The sequence below is a fragment of the Nomia melanderi genome, chromosome 7 (assembly GCF_051020985.1).
Source record: "Nomia melanderi isolate GNS246 chromosome 7, iyNomMela1, whole genome shotgun sequence".
Classification (NCBI taxonomy): Eukaryota; Metazoa; Arthropoda; class Insecta; order Hymenoptera; family Halictidae; genus Nomia; species Nomia melanderi.
In genome coordinates this window covers 8,015,675-8,035,591 of record NC_135005.1, presented here as the reverse complement: position 1 = coordinate 8,035,591, position 19,917 = coordinate 8,015,675, and the positions used below count along the sequence as shown (strand labels likewise).

Below are 19,917 nucleotides of genomic sequence, written 5' to 3'. Positions count from 1 at the left end.
TACTATTAATAAATATAGTTGTTTATTAGAGTCTTATATATTCCCGTATATTATTCCCGATCCACACATACATACAATATAATATTTTAATGACTTTCCTGATAACCTCGTCGAGCTACTATGCACCGAAGTACGGAACAACTCATCAAATTTAACTTCCACAACCTAACTAAACCTTCGAAACAGTGTACTTTTCAACTACTACGTTCGAAACAGTAAAAATACCAGTGCCACTAAATAATTGGTGATTCAGTGTAGCGGTACTATACCAAACTATTCTCCCATTGTCACAACTGTATGGCAGTACATCGATTTCTTCCTCTAAAATTTATGACTCTTGAAAGTTGCCCGGTGGAATTCTCGCGTTCGCTGCCAACGATAAATAATACCTTTCTGGTGATGGTATAAAATAGAATCTATGGAAACTAAAGTTTACATTCGACGAAAAATGTTGGTAGAAAGGAACAAGAAGTATTATTAGAAATATTGAGAACGATTCGAAAGAATTGAAAGAATTAAGAGAAACTAGAAATATCGTCCTTAAAAGATCGTCTAGTAAATATTGAAAGATAGAAAACTTAGAAATAATAAGAAATGAATTTTGTAATTTAGTTGACCGTTTATTATACTGAGTCATAAGTACTTAACTGCTGTTGTTTAAAATCATTTTTTTCCTTTGACACTAACCGTTAAATTTAGGGTGAAAGGCAATTTCATGTATCCACTACAAAAGCGTAGCTCGTATGAAATATAATCAGACAATTCTTATAATAACAATCGTTCTTAATTATACTCAACGATAGCTATTTTTAATTTTTATTTTATTATTCTAGGCGTATTTACTTGTTTGTTTGTTTATACGAAAAATATAAAAACATTCCTAAAGGGTTAGACAAATTGTTTTGACTGTACGGGATTTTGATGACTGGTGACTCGACGGTCAATGCGTTAAAGATCATCCCCTTTGCGCCCTGCAAACGCACGATCATCCGATTCGTATTGTACGGGTCGAAAATCAGCCCTTTTATGTCCCATAAGTCTTTAGTCGCACTCATTCTGTCCTACGGGTTTCATTCTATTGCACTGCACTTGTTCAGCATTCGAACCCCTGTAGCGAACCGCAGACGTCTGTATCGGATGTATGAGTTTAGGGTCGTCGGTATTGTGTTCTGCGACACCGTGACTAATAGAAGCGTCACGAGGGACCTCATAGAACGTATTATAATAGGATCAACGCCCTTAAACTATTAGGATCTAGTGGTGACTTTCGTAATCCTGAATAAGTCTGTGTTCCAAATTTGTCTACGATTGATGTACGGTTATGCTATATATGACAGATTCAAGTGAGTTAGGATTTAATAAAGATTAGTACAATTCTTGACTTTAAGTGAGTTAGAATTTACTAAAAAATTAGAACAATTACTTACAAATTCACGTGGGTTAGAATTTAATAAAAAAAATGAGTACAATTCGTGACAAACTTAATTTAGTTAAATCAATTGCCTCTGGGCGCGTTTTTTTCTATAAACAGAAAGAATTAACTTCACCTTTCGAATGTTTCGCAGAAAAAATTTATAGAATTAATTGCACTTCTCGAATTTTGCAAAATTTCACTGCAGAGACACTCAAGTGTCTTATATTTATTAATCTAATTACCTCGACAAACGAGTAATCCATTTATTTCGAAAGAAACGAAAATAATAGAGATCTGAATAAATGTACAATTCCTATTCGATGATTGTCTTTCCCCTTAATATTTTGGTTACACAAGTCTTACGCCAATAAACATTATTCTAACGAAAGAAATAAGTTAACTGGATTCGTCTACGTTTGATAGTGTCCGTTACTATCTACCACGAATCGCTGTTGATTTCACGATTTACGATCGAGATACGAACCTCTGCGCATTCTAATGAGGACGAGTCAAATCGAGCCAACCTCGTGCCGTAGAAAAAAAATGTTGCGAATCGATTTTCATTTTGCTTCGCGCGCCGCCGAAGTAGAAAATTAATTTCTGGTTCGATTCGCCACGTTTTCCAAGTCAGCCCTATCGCATGAATGTGAAAAAAAGGAAGGAAAAATGAATCAGAGCATGGAGAACCTGGAAAGCGTTTCTGATTGTTATACAATCGATCACGGTACACGATTCGCTGACAGCGTTGCAAATTTTTGTTATTTCGAGAGAGCAAAGCTCGGAACAAACATGTCTATGTCTTGTTCTACTAAAATATTTAAAAAATGACCATTCGCTGGATGTTACGATATTATTTTGAAAATAATCATTCGCTGGATGTTACATTAATATTTAAAAAACGATCGTTCACTCGATGTTACACTAAAATAATTGCACATCAGTTTATTGGAAGAAGTAAATGATTTTTTATTTCAATTTGTACCTTTTGTGCAAACAAATGTTTCCCTAAATTTCCTTATTGTTGATATCATATCATATCATTACTTGATATTTTATCTGAACGAATGAATTGAAATGCAAATAATTCGTTTCGTTTCCATTTCAAGAAAAAAGAGATTGCTTTAACGATGATATTTTTAAGATGAAAATAATGAAACAGTTGGAACGTCATTTCAAATCGTTGACTTTTATCTTCGTTTCAAAGAATTAATATCTTATTACAGGATATTTGAACGAATTAATTCGAATGATCTATTTCATTTAAAAATAAAATGAAACTACTTCGTCTATTCAACTTCTAAACTAATAACAATAAAATACTAGAAACATTAAGTTATTTCAAACCATTATTTCTTATCTTCGTTTCAAATAAAGTTTTTCCAAGTTCGATTCAAAACCAAGATCAGCGCGCAAACGGATCGTTCTCCTCAAATTGGACTGATTCCTCTGCGGACAATCGTGATCAACAGTTTAGCTGATGATTCCCGGTGTTGGTTTAGCTTCTCCTCGGCCACGCACGATTCTCGGTCGCCGCTTTCAGCATTAGCGGCGATGTTTGACGGAAAATCACTCGCGGTATGCAAATCAACGGAGATTGCAAGTTCGAGTTGCGGGGACATTAAAATAATTCGAATGACCCTTGAACTTCTCGCCAACAGTTCACTTCCCTTCCTCTGGCTCGCTGGCAAAAATTAACACGATGTTTTGATCGCGGTACCTTCTCAGAGGAATTAAAAATTCCGACCAGCTGCCGTTTGAAATTTAATTAACCGTGAACCGAGTTGGAGCCACTCACCCATCTTATTTTCCGAATTACGGTAATTATGTAATCTTTATAGAAATTTTAACAATACGTTATTTTCAATTTCTTCGGATATTCGCTATAGTATTCAAGTGAAACTGTTTATTTTCGAAATCGTTTCAAATATTCAATGCTTTTAAGGTATGAATAATTGTTAAACAAGGAAACTGAAACCAGTCATTTTGACTGGTACATACGTAGTTCTAGCGTTAATGAGCTGAATTGAAGGAATTAATGGAGAGAAAATGACATTTTGAAGAGCACTTTGTAATCAGTGAGCGATCGTCGTTGCTTTAAAACTAGATTTATGAAACGAGTCAATTAGACTCATATTGAATTTTATAAACATCTTTCTGGTAAATCGTTTGAGTCGATTTTGGTTGATATAGTTATGTAAATATGTACCCTAATCGACGATTTTTAAACCCCTAATTTTCAAAATCTAAATGAACGAATATCAATTTTTCTAATAAGGGTAATTATCGAGCCTGCAAATTCAAACAATTATGAAACATTGTGTGTAAGTAAAGCAAATCAAGCCTAATAATTTCGATTGTCAAAATTAAAAATTGAACATTTGAATTTCTTATTTCGATTGTCGATAGCTAAAATATCGTCAATCGTTACTTTATTGATGATTTTGTTTTTCTTATTTTCTGGGCATTTTAATCATTCATATCCATTAGAATGGCTAAGGTATCGTCGATTTTCAGGTTATTAAAGATTTCATTTTCCTTATTCTGATGAAATTCTAATATCTTATTTTCATTGCCAGTGGCTAGAATGCCGCCGATCGTTAATTTAATATAAGATAACGCGGACATTCGCTTCGTGGAAACAGATTCGAGAAATAGTGGAGATAAATCCGTGAACATTAAGCGGACAAAATATGCGTCCGTTAAGCAGGTATAGCTTCTCCCAACTGTTCTTCTTCTTCAGCCTATTCTTATTTACGTCTACCCATTCTATACTCAGCTAGCAAAACTATACATGCTGTCTTACAATATGTGAGAGCGGTTTCAATACTGGGAACACGGAACAATGAACAAAATTCTTGTGAATATGCGCTCTACTCGACTTTATTCCTACATTATAGGCATCTTTGCATTCTGATAGTTATGAAATACCGACAGAAATGACATAACTGATTTGTATACAATACTTAATCAACATTCCTTTTTGTTCAGAGTATTTTTGCAACCTACGATGTGTATTTTTACGACACTCCGTGAGACAAAACAATTATACGTTACCAAAGAATAAAATCAATTTATTTTAACATGAAACTTTTGATATAGAGAATATTTAATGATATGTTAATAAATAGAATAATTTTGTGTCGATATTTTAATGTATTTAAATTTGTATTATTGTAACAATAATGCAGATATAACATTCAAGTAGCTTTAATTGTAAAGTAGTTACCTGAATTGAAAAATAGGGTAATTATCAGAATTAAAGTTAAGATCAAAATGAACATAAAAATTATTAGCAAACGGATTTTAATTCTATACTTAATTTATGAGAATCTTTGGAGAAAAATACAAATTTTTACGTGACTACCTCCTTTACAAATTAATTTGAATTAATGAGGTTTGCGATCTATACAGTCACGAGTACTAATGACAAAAGGTACATTTGCAATAGCTTTGATACAGAATTTCACGAAAACAACATGAAATGTGGATTTAACGTTCAAAATATTACAATACCGAATATTAATTTCGTGTGTCCGAGTTACCTTGGAAAAGAGTAACAGACAAAGAAATACGGAAAATTGACTCGCAATAATTACGTAAAAAAATATAAATAAAAGATATGACGTTCCTCAAAACTTGTTATTGTATAACACAGTTTGCTCGATGCACCGCGTCGCAACTGCACGATATCCTTTGAACGAGGCTTCACTTTTTATTCAAAACGAAAATAACGACTAAAGAAAAGAAAATAATTACTCAAAAGAATATAACAAACGAATTCATTTAAACGCAAGACCGCGCGCAACCAAATCTCGAAATATTTCGTTATTTCAGTTCGAAATATAAAATAACTAAAAAAATTCTTTCATTTACCGTTATCCTGATTTATTTATTATATTGATGAATTTTCTTCTACAATGAAAACAAGAGAGTAATCATTCTAACGATCGATAATTATCTGTTCGATAAATAGACTTCAAGCAAAACAGGAAGCTTCATGCAGAGTGAACATTTCCGAAAGTGATGTAAAGGGATAAGACATAAGTAAAAACTACATAGTTTCTTCTTATTCATCATAGCTGCGTACGTATCATATCTCTAAAATTAAATTAAATATTAAGTTGTTTTACATGTATACTATAACAAGTATATAAAGAAACAGAAAAAGATCCACAATATTTAAAAGGAGTTTTAAAGTTACGATTTTTATAAGGAGTATATATTAATCATATTAACCCATTCGCTATCAGCATTTCTTTCAATAACAGCCTCCATGGTTACAATAATTTATTAAATAAAACACATCGTCTTTACAAAATACAAAGAATAATCGAGAAAAGAAATTCCCTGGATTTTCTGAACATTATACCATGCGCTACAATATTAAACGGAAACAAACATAAATGTAATTTACCTTTCTTCGCGCAAAATATGAAACATTGATCGCTGAAAATATGTCACACTGATAGTGAACGTGTTAACAGGTTAACACTTGAGCACCCAGTAAATTAGAGTATGAATACACAAGGTTAACCGTTTTCTACCAACTTCAGGCTTCAACTGAGAAACGTCATGCCATTAAGTGTTCGATTTTATAATTGTTAAGTGGTAATAATATCACAAATACTACAAGTTCAATGTGCTATTCGATTTCTTTGCGAGCATTATCAGACATTTTTCAAATTAAATTCCACGGTTAACAAGTTAAGCAAGGACTTTGTTGAAAAATCGCGCGAACGATCGAACGTTATCGGTAGTACAGCGATAAAACCGACTGTGAGGAGAGCCCGTTTGCGGGTACCGCGCCAGAGAGCCGTGGGAAATGTAAAAGCATTTCCTCGTTACATCGGTACCCGGGCTCATCAAGCAACAAATACGTTTTTATCCGCGGCGTTGCGAGAATTAAATTTTCCTCCCGTAACTTTCCTCGCGACAGACAGCGACAGACGCATGCCTGGAGAATGGGGAGGCAGAACGAGAGAAAGGAGGGAAACAGGATGAAAGGAAAAAGAAGGAAAAGGAAAACACGCAGGAAAACAAGGAGCTAAACCCGTCGCGAAAGGGGAAACGCGAAATCGTACAACTTCCCAAAAAAAAAAGCCTCATCCGGTATATACACGCTTTTTATCTCAAGATCACCAGCTAAATTTTAATTACGAACTCTACGCGCCGACGAGCCGAGTGTATAATTTTTATCACGCGGCTTATTTTTCGTGCGAAGAAGCGCGAACCGTAGATATTCCGCGGGAAAACGAAGGTAGCAAGTAATTTATATTGATTTCAATATTGATAATTCATTGGTAATCGCGAATCGATGATTCTCGGACTATGAATGTTGTTGAATTTATGAACTTGTGTAATCCTTTCGAGTCGGAGCATTCGAAGAGTAAAGTTACTCCGATTAATCGTAGCACTCAGTCGGTAATAAATTAACCTTACACCTGTTAACTGCGGAATTTAGTTTGAAATATCTCTCGTTTTGCGCGCAATAAAATCAAAAAATGAAGCGTGCACTCATCAAACGCAGGATGAATATAGCTAAAGTATATTTTAATGAAATCCCAAGGCAAAACGAAGTAGAATTATTACATGTTTATGCGAAAAATAAATAATTCATCATTGAAAAAATTAATATCATTTCAAGCTTTAAGATAACCTGTACGCTCGTCAAACGCAGTTAACTGGTTAACGGTCGACAATTTTCTATTAACTCTTTGCGGACGAGACTGTCTTGAACTTTTACCATTCCTTTCCATGAAAAAGTGAATTATACATCGATTAAATACTAAAAGAAAAAGAACCACATGTCAGTCTCTCGTTAGTTCAATAATTAAATTGTTCATTTGCAGTTTTCGATTTTAGATGTGGAAGCTCGAAGTCGCTGTTACTGCGACATTCGACCGTAAAGGGTTAAGATATATATGGTTTAAATTCATTAATTTATTTACTCATATAAAAATATGTTTAACATATTCATAGTTTGTTTATTTATTTATTTGTATGTAAATATATTTAACATATTTATAGTTTATGTTTATTTATTTATTCCTATAAAAATATGTTTAACATATTTATGGTTTATGTTTCCTTATTTATGTAATAATTACGATAAGGTATCCGAAAGACGAGTCGCTCGGTTAATGAAACAGTCGAACAAACTTGTCCTCAACGGTAAACGTTATCCAGTCACCGACGCACGGAGCTTCCAAATTGCTCGAGAACAATTGTAACGAGAAAATTGATGCCGAATAAACATATTTGGTCATATGAATAGCTAAGCAACTGTATAATATGAGTAGTGTGATACTGAATCATTAATGATCGTTCCCAACGCCATTTGGCTTTGTTCTAATAAAATAAGTACACTTAGCTCTCGATTTATAACTTGCATTTACGCGACACTTGCATTTCACTTTAATATGGTCAAGCCAGACAAATGCAAATATTACATTAATTCTTTTATTTTGCAATATTACTGTTTCAAAACATGAATCTTGCATCTATTCAAGTGTATAGAAAATTTCTCTTGCATTTTCTAAGCATTCTAATGACTGACCGTTATTTATTGGGTCTGTCAGTGTTTAATGCCAAAGGTTCCTATCGAGTCAGCTAAATGAAAAGGATCAAGTGTTTGATGTCACTGTGACTAAGTGCTGTATTCGAAAAGCCTTTCACCGTCGTATTGCACTGGAAAAAATTTCATGCAGCTTTTACTCACGATCCAGAAACGTTATAACAGATTGTATACGAGAAACATAAGTACTAATACCATTTTCGCGTACCATTTCGAGTAGCAATAAATGAATGTTATTTATCAACATATAACGTTGAAAGTAAAAGTTTGTCTCCTTTTACGTATAATTGAAGGTATTTCTATTTGAAATTAAAGAGCTCGAAAAGTTATTGGCTAATGAATAAACAAATTAATCATAATTGGTATTAGTTAAAATGAACAAAATGGCCCGCACGTGCTGATTTGTTTATTTATAAACATTCGATCTTTTTTATAAACATTTTTCGTTTGAAAAAACATCCAAAAAAATAATCAGGTAACAATTTGAATGAACCAAGACATCTCCAATCACAAAGTCCAATAAAACAGCCATAAACTTAATGGTTTTTATGTAGAGCGGTATACTCGCAAAGAAACAGTGCAAATACCAGCGTTACAGTCTAAGAAATAATATTTTGAAATGATAAAGAAAGAATATTTTGTAGTTCCAGAGCATTAAGAAATCTATTAATAGATCCTTTCAGTGTTTACGTGGAACAAAGCTTGATAATTCAATCTTAAACAATAAAATCAAAGATTAAAACATTTTTGTTACATCACGATTATTTGATAAGTCGCTATTGCCACAGAAAAATAAATGAAAAGATCCTTAATTTCTAATCGCTGACACTTAAGCGACTATTAAATAAGCTATCAGCAAGTGAAGCATTGAAAACCAAGGAAACCGTAGCAAAATCGTCCACGTTCAGGATCTAACAAATCCACGCGAAACGCAAATAGAAACCAGAGCAAATAGAAAACGTGTAGTATAAAATGTGTGTTTCATCGGAGAAAGAATGAATATCGGTATCAAATGCGAACAGAAATTGATTGCTCGACACGTGCACCGGTGACATACAACGGGAACGCCGAAGAATAAATCGCGCGAAAAATGCAGCGACATTCGTCCCGACGTATTTACATAGCCTTTTTAATCCCTGTATTCTGTTCAAGTAATTGTTGTTTTTATATTCTTTGACTCGAGGAACGCGAAAATCATGGAAAATTTACTTGAATTTTCTAATGACGAATTTAATCTTATAAATGTATTCTCAACAAATCTGTTTGTTTAATCCTTATGTTAGCAACCGAACAGTGCCTATTCTAAAATCTACGTTCACGCAATTTTTATTTTCCAGAAATTTTAACAAAATTCTTTTGAATTTCCGTTTTCTAAACACTTTTACGTTGATTTTTGCTTCGAAAGCAAAGGACTTCCGCAGGAACATTGCAACATTAAAAAACAAACGTAGACAATTTGGTTACCAACAAAGGGATTAATTAACACGCTAAAAAAATAACATATTCTCGTTGAATTTCGATGAAACGTTAACACTAGATATATTTATACAATACCTCTGAAACTAGGGGACGCCGAAAAGAAATCTAAATTATTAATTTTGTTGCGAACAATTTAAAAAGAAAATTTCATTTCCACACCCCCTAGTTTCAGAGAAATTGTAAACAATATACTTTGAACCCTCAACTCTGAAGGATGTTTTCACCCATTCAAAGTGGATGTTGGCCGATAAGAAAAATTATGTGTCAAATATTTTCTTGAGAACTATGTATCACACACGTTTCATTAAAATTGGTATGTGCTGGTTGGAAAGATTCCCTTGTTAGATCATGGAGATTAGAGGTTCAAAGATAGACGGTTAGAATACACATTCATGTAACTGCATGCTTCGTAAATCTAGTGTTAATCTTCAAGTACCTATACCAAAAAGTATAGTTTCGCTGACGTTTTCTAATCAAGCTTTTACATTCCGCGTGAATGAAAACCCACCCCAGTAACGTCAGCTGCGAACGAAACGGGCGCGTCGAATATTTTTACGAGAGCCCCGTTGCAGCAGGATTTCATAAAAATCGGTGATTACCGCTGCGATACGTTCCCTCATCAAAGAAAAACTTCGCCCCAATACCGGGCGCGTAATTAGCGTTTCAGCGATAGCATCGTTAACTTCCCGAGCCGATCGATATTTATCGTCAAAGTTACGGTTTGCGGCGCGTCCAGTCGAAAGTTGATGTTCCTGTTCGCCGGCAATGCGGAAGAACGCCGGGAGCACGCTCGAAAGAATCGTAAAAGGAAATCGAGCAAAACGACGGCCAAGTTTCCTGCTCCGAGCCGGGCCTGGTCCGTTCTCATTCGATAAATCACTCTTCCTGATCCAGATGACAAGCCGGTCGGCCGAGGACGCAGCCGCCATTTTCTACGCGGCGGAATCGCGGTCGCGCGCGACTGGATCGGGATCATCGCAGAAACGCTCGACACCGGGAAAATAATTCATCTCGTTGGATTTACAAGTGACAACTTCGAGAATTAATACCGACGGTCCGGCTCGCGAAGAGAGCAACCTGCCAGGAATAATTCTACCCGTGCCTGTGTACTGCTGCTATACGCGCGTGTGTTCATTGCTCTTACGGATAAGTATAGCGATATATCTCGCCATTGTGCAAACTGCGAGAGTGTCATACCTGGACTGCGGATGTAAACATGATTTTACGTTCTCGTAGGTAGATGTAGGGAAACTGCAATTGAATTTTCTTGATAGATGATTGCTGGTATAGTGGACATACTTAAGATATTGCGATTTCATTGTAATCTTCGTTACTTCGGGTTTTATTTGAGAAAGTTGTGTGAACTATAGGGCAAGATGAGATTTGGATGCAAAAGTAATTTTGTGTCTTTGTAAAGAAATTCGGGGAAACTGCGATTGAATTTTCTTGACTGATTGTTGGTTTAGTGGACATTAAAAAGAAATGATGATTTTATTGTAATTTCCACTGTGTCGGGTTTTCTTTAGAAAGATTGTACAAAAATAAGTTTACATCATCATAAACAGGTATGCACAGAAATTGGAATTGAATATTCTTGATTTATTACCATTATTTAATATAGTGAAAATAGAGTAACGTTATATTTTATATATCGTGATTTTATTGTAATATTTGTTGCTTTAGATTTTATTTAGGAAAATTGGGTACTTAAGCATGAAGATGGACAGTCAGGTCGTAACTGTCAGGAAATTCTTTGCACCGATATAACCTAATTCATCATTCTGACAAATGAAATTTGGTGAGACAGATCTCACTAAATGTTCAACATCTGTCAAACGGGAGACTTCATATAATCATTCTTCATTTAATAATAATAACGATCTACGCGTATAAAAATAATTTGACTTAAACATGCCAGATTCGAAGGCAATTAAAATGACATATATAGAGCAGTTGTGAATGAAACCTGATATAGTTAATAAATGTACAAAAAAGAACTCTAATAAAAAATAATGTTCATAAATACATTTCTTTTATATTTTGTCCTATTACTAACTTCAATTTATCGAAACTTTTTAATACAACCTATTTGTTTGAATTTATTTTATATGTGACATGTATTTATTTCATTGTAGAGTAAAGATAATATACTACGAAGTTGCTTTCCGATATTAAGGAAAGTTATATCGTGCACTCAATTTTCTCTTAGCCCAAAACTAATATTTTTTGAAACAGCAACGGAAACTCTTAGTTCTTATCTTCCATAAATTACTGCTGTTATCTGCGGTTACTTAAGTTTGTTGTCTTAACAAACATAACTCCGTTTCCGTCAATTCACCAAACGATTGCAAACTGTTCACCGAACGATTGCAGACTTTTCCCTGGTAGCGTCTATTTAATGCCCTATTATTTATGCGTAAGCAACTTCAGTAACGCTTTGGCGCAAACCAAGGAAATATGAGATATGAATAAAGTGTTTGTATAGCAGTACCAATATTCATAGAGAAATCCTTCCATTCATTACAAGAAAAACACTGACAAATGCAACATGAAGAACGTAACATTCGAAGCAAGATACCAATTCAATCGTCCTCATTCCCTAGATTCGAAATTTTACTCACTATTAAAGAAAGAAATCCAAGAATCAACAGAAAAATTTGTGCAACATTGTGGAACGAATTAGAGAACACAGTAAACTGTGTCAGACATTATAAATACAAGAATAGTTTCTTTCAGTAACTTTCAGTAAAAGAAACAATCACAGAAACGGAAAAGATGAAACGATAGATTAAAACAACCGGACTATACAAAAGAACTAATTAATTACTTGATTTACTTAACAACTTTCCAGAAAAGCATCTGTAAAGCATATTTACTTAACGACTTTCCAAAACAGTTATCAAGTAGCTTTAGCGTTAAGAAAACGAAGAAGGTACCTACTAAAACGTAAGAATCATTTTGCAGTCAGCAAAAATCACATTTTCTTAATTCACGACCAAAAACAATCGGCCACTGGTGAAAGTTACCCGCGCGACCAGTCGGTCGTGGCGTTAACAACCAGAACGACCGAATAGTTTTGAGGCCGATTGTACCGTCGCGTACCAAGCAACAATTAATGCGCTTCTTTCGAACAATACTCTTGATCTAATGACGTTGCGCCATGGGTAATCGCCGTAACAATTTATCAAAGGTTACCGTGAAGACGCCAAGTAGATTTAGAGCGATTCCTGCGATCCCCCGCGAGGGCCGATCGAGAGTTCGCGGGACAAGCGCGGCTTGATAACGGCGGGTTGAACGATCGACGCCAGGGATTACCGAGGTTGGGCGAACTATGGATCGCTTTAAAGAGATTTAACTAGATGATCGCGCATAGTGGAAGGGTATCGATGAACCCGTAGAACGGTAGAACTCTATTTATTTGAATCTATTGGGGGGGGGGGGCAAAACAATAATCGTAAACATCGTTCGAACAATAGGAGCTGATGTCTACATAGTTACTAACTATGTGTGTATCTCACGTACAGTAAATGTGTGGGAAAAATATGAGACGAGAAAACATTTTTCTATGTACAAGATAAACTTTAACTAATATTTACGCCAACACCCTGTATACTCTATGTAAATACACTATCGGCTGATATGATGCATCGTCATGAACCAAAGACATAGGTTAGGACAAGTACTTATGCAGTGTTGATCAGGATACAAATGAAAACATTTTGATTATGTCAACACCTCGTATACTTCACCAGAATACGTTTTCTTAAGACGGTTTTCACACGACGATAACGTATCCCGATACGCATGTCATCGTGTGAATGCAGCCTTTGCTTTGACATGTAAATAAGGAGCAAAGACATACGTTAGGATAAACAGTACAATGAAGCTTGGAAGTTTGAATTTGAATAACCGAGATCGGCTACAAACACTGATTATATGAATACTCTGTAGATCCCATTTGAATACAGCAATGCTTGACGTATAAATATGAATCGAAAACATAGGTTAGCGCAAACAGTATCCCGCGCTTAACGTTTAGACGGATGGAGTCCCAATAAAAAGTTAACGCTTCAATTATATACAAATTCTGTATGTATCATTCGAATAAGTTACCCTCTGTTTTGACACATGGACATGGATCAAAGGCACAGATTAGGGCAAGGAGAATGCCGCACGGCCAGGCATTGGGATAAACGGCGTCCGGGGGAAAAAACGAGTCCTACTGGTAATACGGATCACTGTAGACTCGGTCGAAGCAGTTTGGTGGACGTCGGACGCGTGTGTCGTGTGGCGGAGCGTAATCCGCCGCACCATATGACGTGACGCACACCGTAGAGGCAAGAGACCCTCGACGGCTCTCGTGTTGCGGAAAAATCAATAACAAGCGTGGTCTGGCGTGGCGCGTCACTCTCTCAGGTGCACACGGCTGAAGCGAGGAAGGAAGCCGGGCCCGTATTAACCAGGCTAGGCCAGTCAGCCAGTCAGCCAGCCAGCCGGCCGGCCAGCCGGCCAGCCAGCCAACCAACCGACCTGATCGAGCGGACGATGGAAAACGAGTCACCTGCGGCTCACACTGTGTTTTGTGTGTGCGCACCGCGCGCGATCGAATTCCCGCCATCTCCACCATACTCTCGAATGATATGGTTGTGCACATGCCACTGAAGAGAGGACACGCGCTTCCACGCGTATAGGTATTAATACATGTATACACACATGTGTGCATACACACGAATACGTATGTACATATGTAACTATATACACATGCATGCAGCATCGGAGGTAAGGTAACACGTAAGGTTAGCGCGCGGAACGCGCCTGCGCGTCTCGTGACGTGCGGTGTATCGCCGAGATGGAAAGAGACCGAGAACGGAAGAATTAAAAGATAGAAAGAAACGGAGAAAGGAAGGAGGACACGGGGAGGAGGGCGGTTGAAGGAAGAGAGCGAGAAGAACGAGCGGGAGAGGGCGCGAGAGAAACTAGCAATATGGCGAATGCGGGAGTAGGACAGATGAACGGAGGGTAACCGAGAGGTAAGTTAATGGGAAGGAAGGAAGGAAGGATACCGGATGTTCTTCCTCTCCCTCTCACTCGTTCCCTCTCTATGTATATACCATTGCGTGTTGGCGCGCGTGTACCGCGTATCGGAGCGAGAGAAAGGGAAAAGGGTGAAAACAAGGAAGCGATCAAGCGAGGGATGGAGGGAGGCGCACACAGCTATACGTATTCCATGTGCATACACACATGCGCATATATATATATGGAAGAGGGCCCATGGTGCGTAATGCGCGTACGCGAGTCGTTAACGATACCAAGCACGGTAGCCGTGTTATATGGTAACGTACCTCGTCTTCGCCGGTGGCCACCGTGTTCACGGAGTCCATGCTCTGGGAGAGTGGCGCGTCCATGATGCAAGCGAGTTTGCTGGATGGTCCGGGGTTTCCGGGTGCTGCGGTTCGAGCGGGTGGCGGCGATGAATCCACCGTATCCCGTCTCGGGCGTTTTAAAGCGGGCGGCGTTATGGTTGTACCGGCGAAGACGACAGGCGCCTCCAGGACGTATCACTGGCAATAACCCTTCGACAGATAGAAATCCAGGCGTTCCGCCTACTTCCCTCCTCTACCACCCCGGACTCTTATTTCGATCTTCTTTTTCCCCTTGCCCACTTCCTTCCGTCCTTCCTTCCGTTGTCTTTCCTCGCTCCTTCTCGCTCACTCCCTCTCTCTATCTTGCTCTGTTGCTTGTTCTCTCTTTCCCTCTTCTTCACTCGCGCGCGCACACACCGTGTATATCTCTATCCCCTAATTCTCCCTCTTTCTCTCTCTCTCTCTGTCGATTCACTTCTGCTTCTTCTTCTTCTTCTTCCTCCTCTTTTTCTTCTTCTTCCGCTTCCTATTACGTTTCTTCTTGGCCGTCTGTTTCTCCGCCTTCACCGCCACCACCTCCTCCTCCAGGCGTACAACGGCGCGGTGCTGCTACCGTTCACGATACACCTGTCACACGCTGCAAGGGCGTCAGGAAAGACCAATGCAGAGAGAAAGTTAGGGGGGAACGGAGGATCAAGGGGGTGGAGGAGAGAGAGAGAAAGAGAGAGAGAGAGCGCGCGCGCGCGGTTTTGTATGTGACCGTGTATACGCGAGACAGAGAGAGAGAGAGAGAAAGAGAGAGCGAGCAATACGTAAACTGTGTGTGTGTGTCCGCGCGCGCGCGTGTGTGTGCGTGTATACGTGTGTGTCGTGTAGCCTGCAGGTGTTCCCACGCGTCTGTTTTAGAGCAATCGATACACCGTGCCCGTGGAGGAGGGCCGAACCCAGAGAACGTGCTCTACAGCGGCAGCTCGTCGACAACACTTGTTCATCTATCGGCGGACAGCTCATGCAGCGGTAAATTAACGCGCGTGGATATGTATGTATTCCCTCTCGTTTCTCTTCCTCTTTATTTTCCCGTGCGGCGTGTCACACGCGTCCCGTCGACGACCGTTTTTCTCTCTCTCCGTGTTCAATCGGTGCCGGTGATCGATGGCAAGCGGAACAACAACGTTTCGTCGCAGAGCCGACCGACGGTATATACCCGACTCGCGCGTGCGGAACAGGTAAAACGGCGATTCGCGGGAGACGTGAAACGAACGAACGAACGAACGAACGAACAAACGTTTCGTTTTTAACAATATTTTCCTTTCTGTCGGCGCGTCGCGTGCGATTCACCCGTATCCTTCGTGCATCCGTATGTACGTGTACGTATAAATATATATATATATATATATCAATGATTATACGCATATACGTGTCCACGTATCATACAAATATACACATGTATAACGCGTATGTATACATATACATGTGTATACGCGTGCGTCCACCGTCCGTCCGTCCGTCCGTCCGTCCGTTCGTCCGTGTGCGCGTGTGTATAGGTTATCCTCTGCACGTAGAGACAGATCACACGGTGTCGCGGAACAAAAGTGAAAATTGGTAGTAAAACGATTTTTCAACGGGGGACCGTGAGTGAAGAGAGCGGTGTGTGGTGGCGTGGTGGTGGTGGTGGTGGTGGTGATGGTGGGGGGTTGGATAGGTGGATGGGTGGACGAGAGAGAGTCGATCGATCGAAACGAAAAAACGTTGAACCGTGGATTGAAAATGAACAACACACCGGCCAGGCAAGTAAGAATAATAATAATATTGTTACGTAAGCACTGCGACACGACTGGTACGCAGGTTGCCGATAGACTGACGGGCTGCGAACGAGCGCGACGTTCGAGAGACACGGGTGCGCGCGCGCGGGGTTAGCTTCTCGCCGGTCGGCGCAGGGGTGGGGCGCGCGGTGGGGTGGCCCGCGGGCCACTGGGTCGGGGTAGGTGAGTGGGTGGCTAGCTCGGGGGTGGGGATCGCGCGCGATGCACGATGACGACGGCAGGGGGGACGAAGGGGCGAGGCACGCGACTAGAGAGGGGACTCGCCCTCTCGCTTGTTCCACCTTTTCCTCTGTCGACGCTGCCTGACGGCGACTCTGACCGAGGAAACTGAGCTCTATCAAACCGAGGCATCATCGGGTTCGTTTGCTGGTGCCGTGGGAGACCTGTGGATGACGGAGTAGCGGGGAAGGGGGTTTGAGTGGAGGATTCTACGACTAACGTTCGTGTGCTTCCTCCAATTCCGACGAATGCAAAGTTCGAGGAAAATTATGTTGACGAGCGGGTCGTTTTGTTATAGTTCCTGCGGTGTCTTCCGGTGCCTAGCGATATTCTCGAACCGTTCGATCCCCGATCGAGTTACCGATCGAAGAATCCGCGTGGAGGACACTATGAGTGGTAAATATTAAATTTTCCGGAAGGAAAAGTTATTTAAATTGAATGTAACAGTGATGACAACTTTGATGTTATTGATGACTATTTACGAAAAAGAAATCACACTTGAATTGTTGCATTGGGATATTCTCGTTGGTAGGTAGAACGTTTCTCGATAGAAAAAATTTGTCTTCTTTGACACTTAGAAGTGTTTTCTATGGGAATTCTTCAATCTTTCTATAACAGAGGAAATGTTCAACTTGGCGGATCCTCTTACTCGCAACGGCGAATTTTCAAATATTCGTGCGTCGAGATCTGCGCAGTCGCGGGCAAGAAATTATTCATTTTTTAAAATCTGTAACGTAGCGATGATGTAAGGTAATCTTATTAGATAACGAAATTATGTCAGCAAATTGGAAAATCTTATCTCGATCGAAACTGTTTCAGAAATAAATGTATGAATGTACATTTAGTAACGTAACTTATTCATGAAAGTCGCAAGATTTGCTTCTTTATTATTAGCTTTATTTGTTGTTCATTGTAATATAGATACACAAAGTCCATATAAAATAGATAACGTATAACATGTACGGTGCGCAAAATCAAAAACCTCCTGAAGCCAAAACACAATACATACTGATCATAATAATAATAAGTTAATTATAGCTATACAATGCATAATGTTATATTATAAGTAACTACTGTACACATTAAAATCAAAATAAAATAAAAACCTTGTCAAACCAAAGTAATCTTTTCACTATATTAAGCTTTAGATACCGCGTCCATTATAAACATATAATATCTGCAGTCCAGTTGCCACTATCGACGATCAGTGTATGCAAGAATGGCGTGTTACGACGAACACGTCATTTATTTCCCTTTCAGCGTGTGCGTCGAAACAAATAGAAAGAGTATCAAACCGTGTTCCCGTATTAAAAATTTCTAACAAAACTCGATCGCGTGACGAAACACCGACGTGTAACCATTTCTAAAGTGAAAATGCGCTGGCGGGCCTATTTTTATTCGGACATCTGCATTTTCCGCAGGGTGCAGATGGTATCGAACCCTCCGCCGTGTAAGGGAAAAAAAGAGAGAGCTATGTGTTGCTTCGTTCTGCTCGAAAAACCATACCGCTTCGTAACCATACGCTTTCCCCGTGACTAACAGGTGGAAGCCGTTCGGAACGTGCAGCTTTCCTTGAGATTAGCAGGTGGAGGATGCTACTGTGCTAGGCTGCGACGCGGATTATTTCGAACCGAGTCCGGAGAAACTGCCTTCCCTTAGAAAGCAGATGGACGGACTAGCGTCAAGCATTCTTCAAAAGCATCTTCTTTTTCTTTTCGTATCCTGTAACACTAAATAAAAACAATCGAGGATCTTCCTAAAAACAATGCCCACAAGCTAAAACCACGAAACGAGTAAATCGTGTCAGAAGTTTTCATTTTCATTTGTCTAATACATTTTTATATCTGAATCGCAAAATACCTAACTTTTCGTAATAAAATTTTCAAGGGACGTCCTTAGACATACGACTAACGAAGATTCACTGAAGAAGAGTTTATAGATCTATTCCCAGAAACGTTCTCGATTTAAGTAATACACTCTTCATAGGTAATTGCCATTGCCTTTCTTTACATCAGCGTTTCAACGCTAGAGAGGTCATTGAAAACGCGATCCACTTTCAGTGTAAAAAAAAAGAACGCAATGAATTTAAATAATAAATATGCTAACCGATGCAATTTGCTTAGTTACTTAAGGGATCGATGCGGAGACCAACATTCTGCCGCGAAACTTACATATTAAAGAGGAACGATTTTTCTTTGCGAAGGGAAATTTTCCGCTCAGAGAATAGTTAAAATAGCGGATATAGAAGGTAAGCGCGGATGCGTGCTGTAAGTTGGATAGACAGCAAGGTGTAGCTGCCAAGAGGATGTTTTATTGATGGCTTATTGCTCGAATCGATCGACGGGCACCACGGCAGCGAGCGGTGTAACAATATATACTCGCGCTGAAAACACCGAAACTACCACCCCGTGGATTTTCTTCGAACGTTTGCCCTTAAAGTATCCCATTAATCCTTGTATTATTCATAATTACCTACCGTGTAGGTACTGTCTCTTTTTTCTGCTTCTGTTTTCCCACTCGTTGCCTCATGCTCGTCCCGGTAAACGCTCCGGAACACTTCGTGCAACCTCCGAAGTACAAGGCACAAGAATATCGCAATTAAAGCCAACTACTTCAACAGATAGGCGCTTACGTAAAGAATATGAAATGACTTGCACGCCATGATTACTGCGGCACAAATTTCAAGAGAACGCGCGCGTACCGTGCTATTCATTTCGCTCGATAATCCGTGCATGCCGGGGATACACGCGCCCCGAGCTTACACAGCTTTTCAAAACACACCGACTGTTTTCCATTAATTTTGTCCGACAGTTGACTCTTTCCTCCATCGGAGAGAGAAGATGAAAAAAAATGGAGATGCAGAGGAGAAGCGGAACTGTTACGCGTAAAAACGTGCAATCGAGATGAAATATTCTTTTGATGGAGAGCGACTTTATTCGGTAGCGCAGAGGAACAGGACTTATAATTTGAAACATATATTTGAATGTATAGGTATATTTTATTGATAAATTTTTCCAAGTAAATGCAGTGACTTAAATTTTTCAG

General features: G+C 38.9%; 1 protein-coding gene across 4 annotated transcripts in view; it reads right to left on the bottom strand.

Annotated features, from left to right (window-relative positions):
- Positions 1–16,719, bottom strand: part of LOC116424351 (protein couch potato) — a 183,094-nt gene extending 166,375 nt beyond the window's left edge. For 3 of the 4 annotated variants that reach the window (XM_076369079.1, XM_076369075.1, XM_076369078.1), the window contains exons 1-2: positions 16,611–16,692; positions 14,810–15,467 (exon numbers count right to left, since the gene is read on the bottom strand). In XM_076369079.1, coding sequence (XP_076225194.1) covers positions 14,810–14,872 — 63 coding nt within the window. In that variant the 5' untranslated portion in view covers positions 14,873–15,467; positions 16,611–16,692. Of the gene's footprint in view, positions 1–14,809; positions 15,468–16,610 lie in introns of all 4 variants that reach the window. The other variant, XM_076369077.1, reaches the window with a different exon arrangement.
- Positions 16,720–19,917: the final 3,198 nt, after the last annotated feature.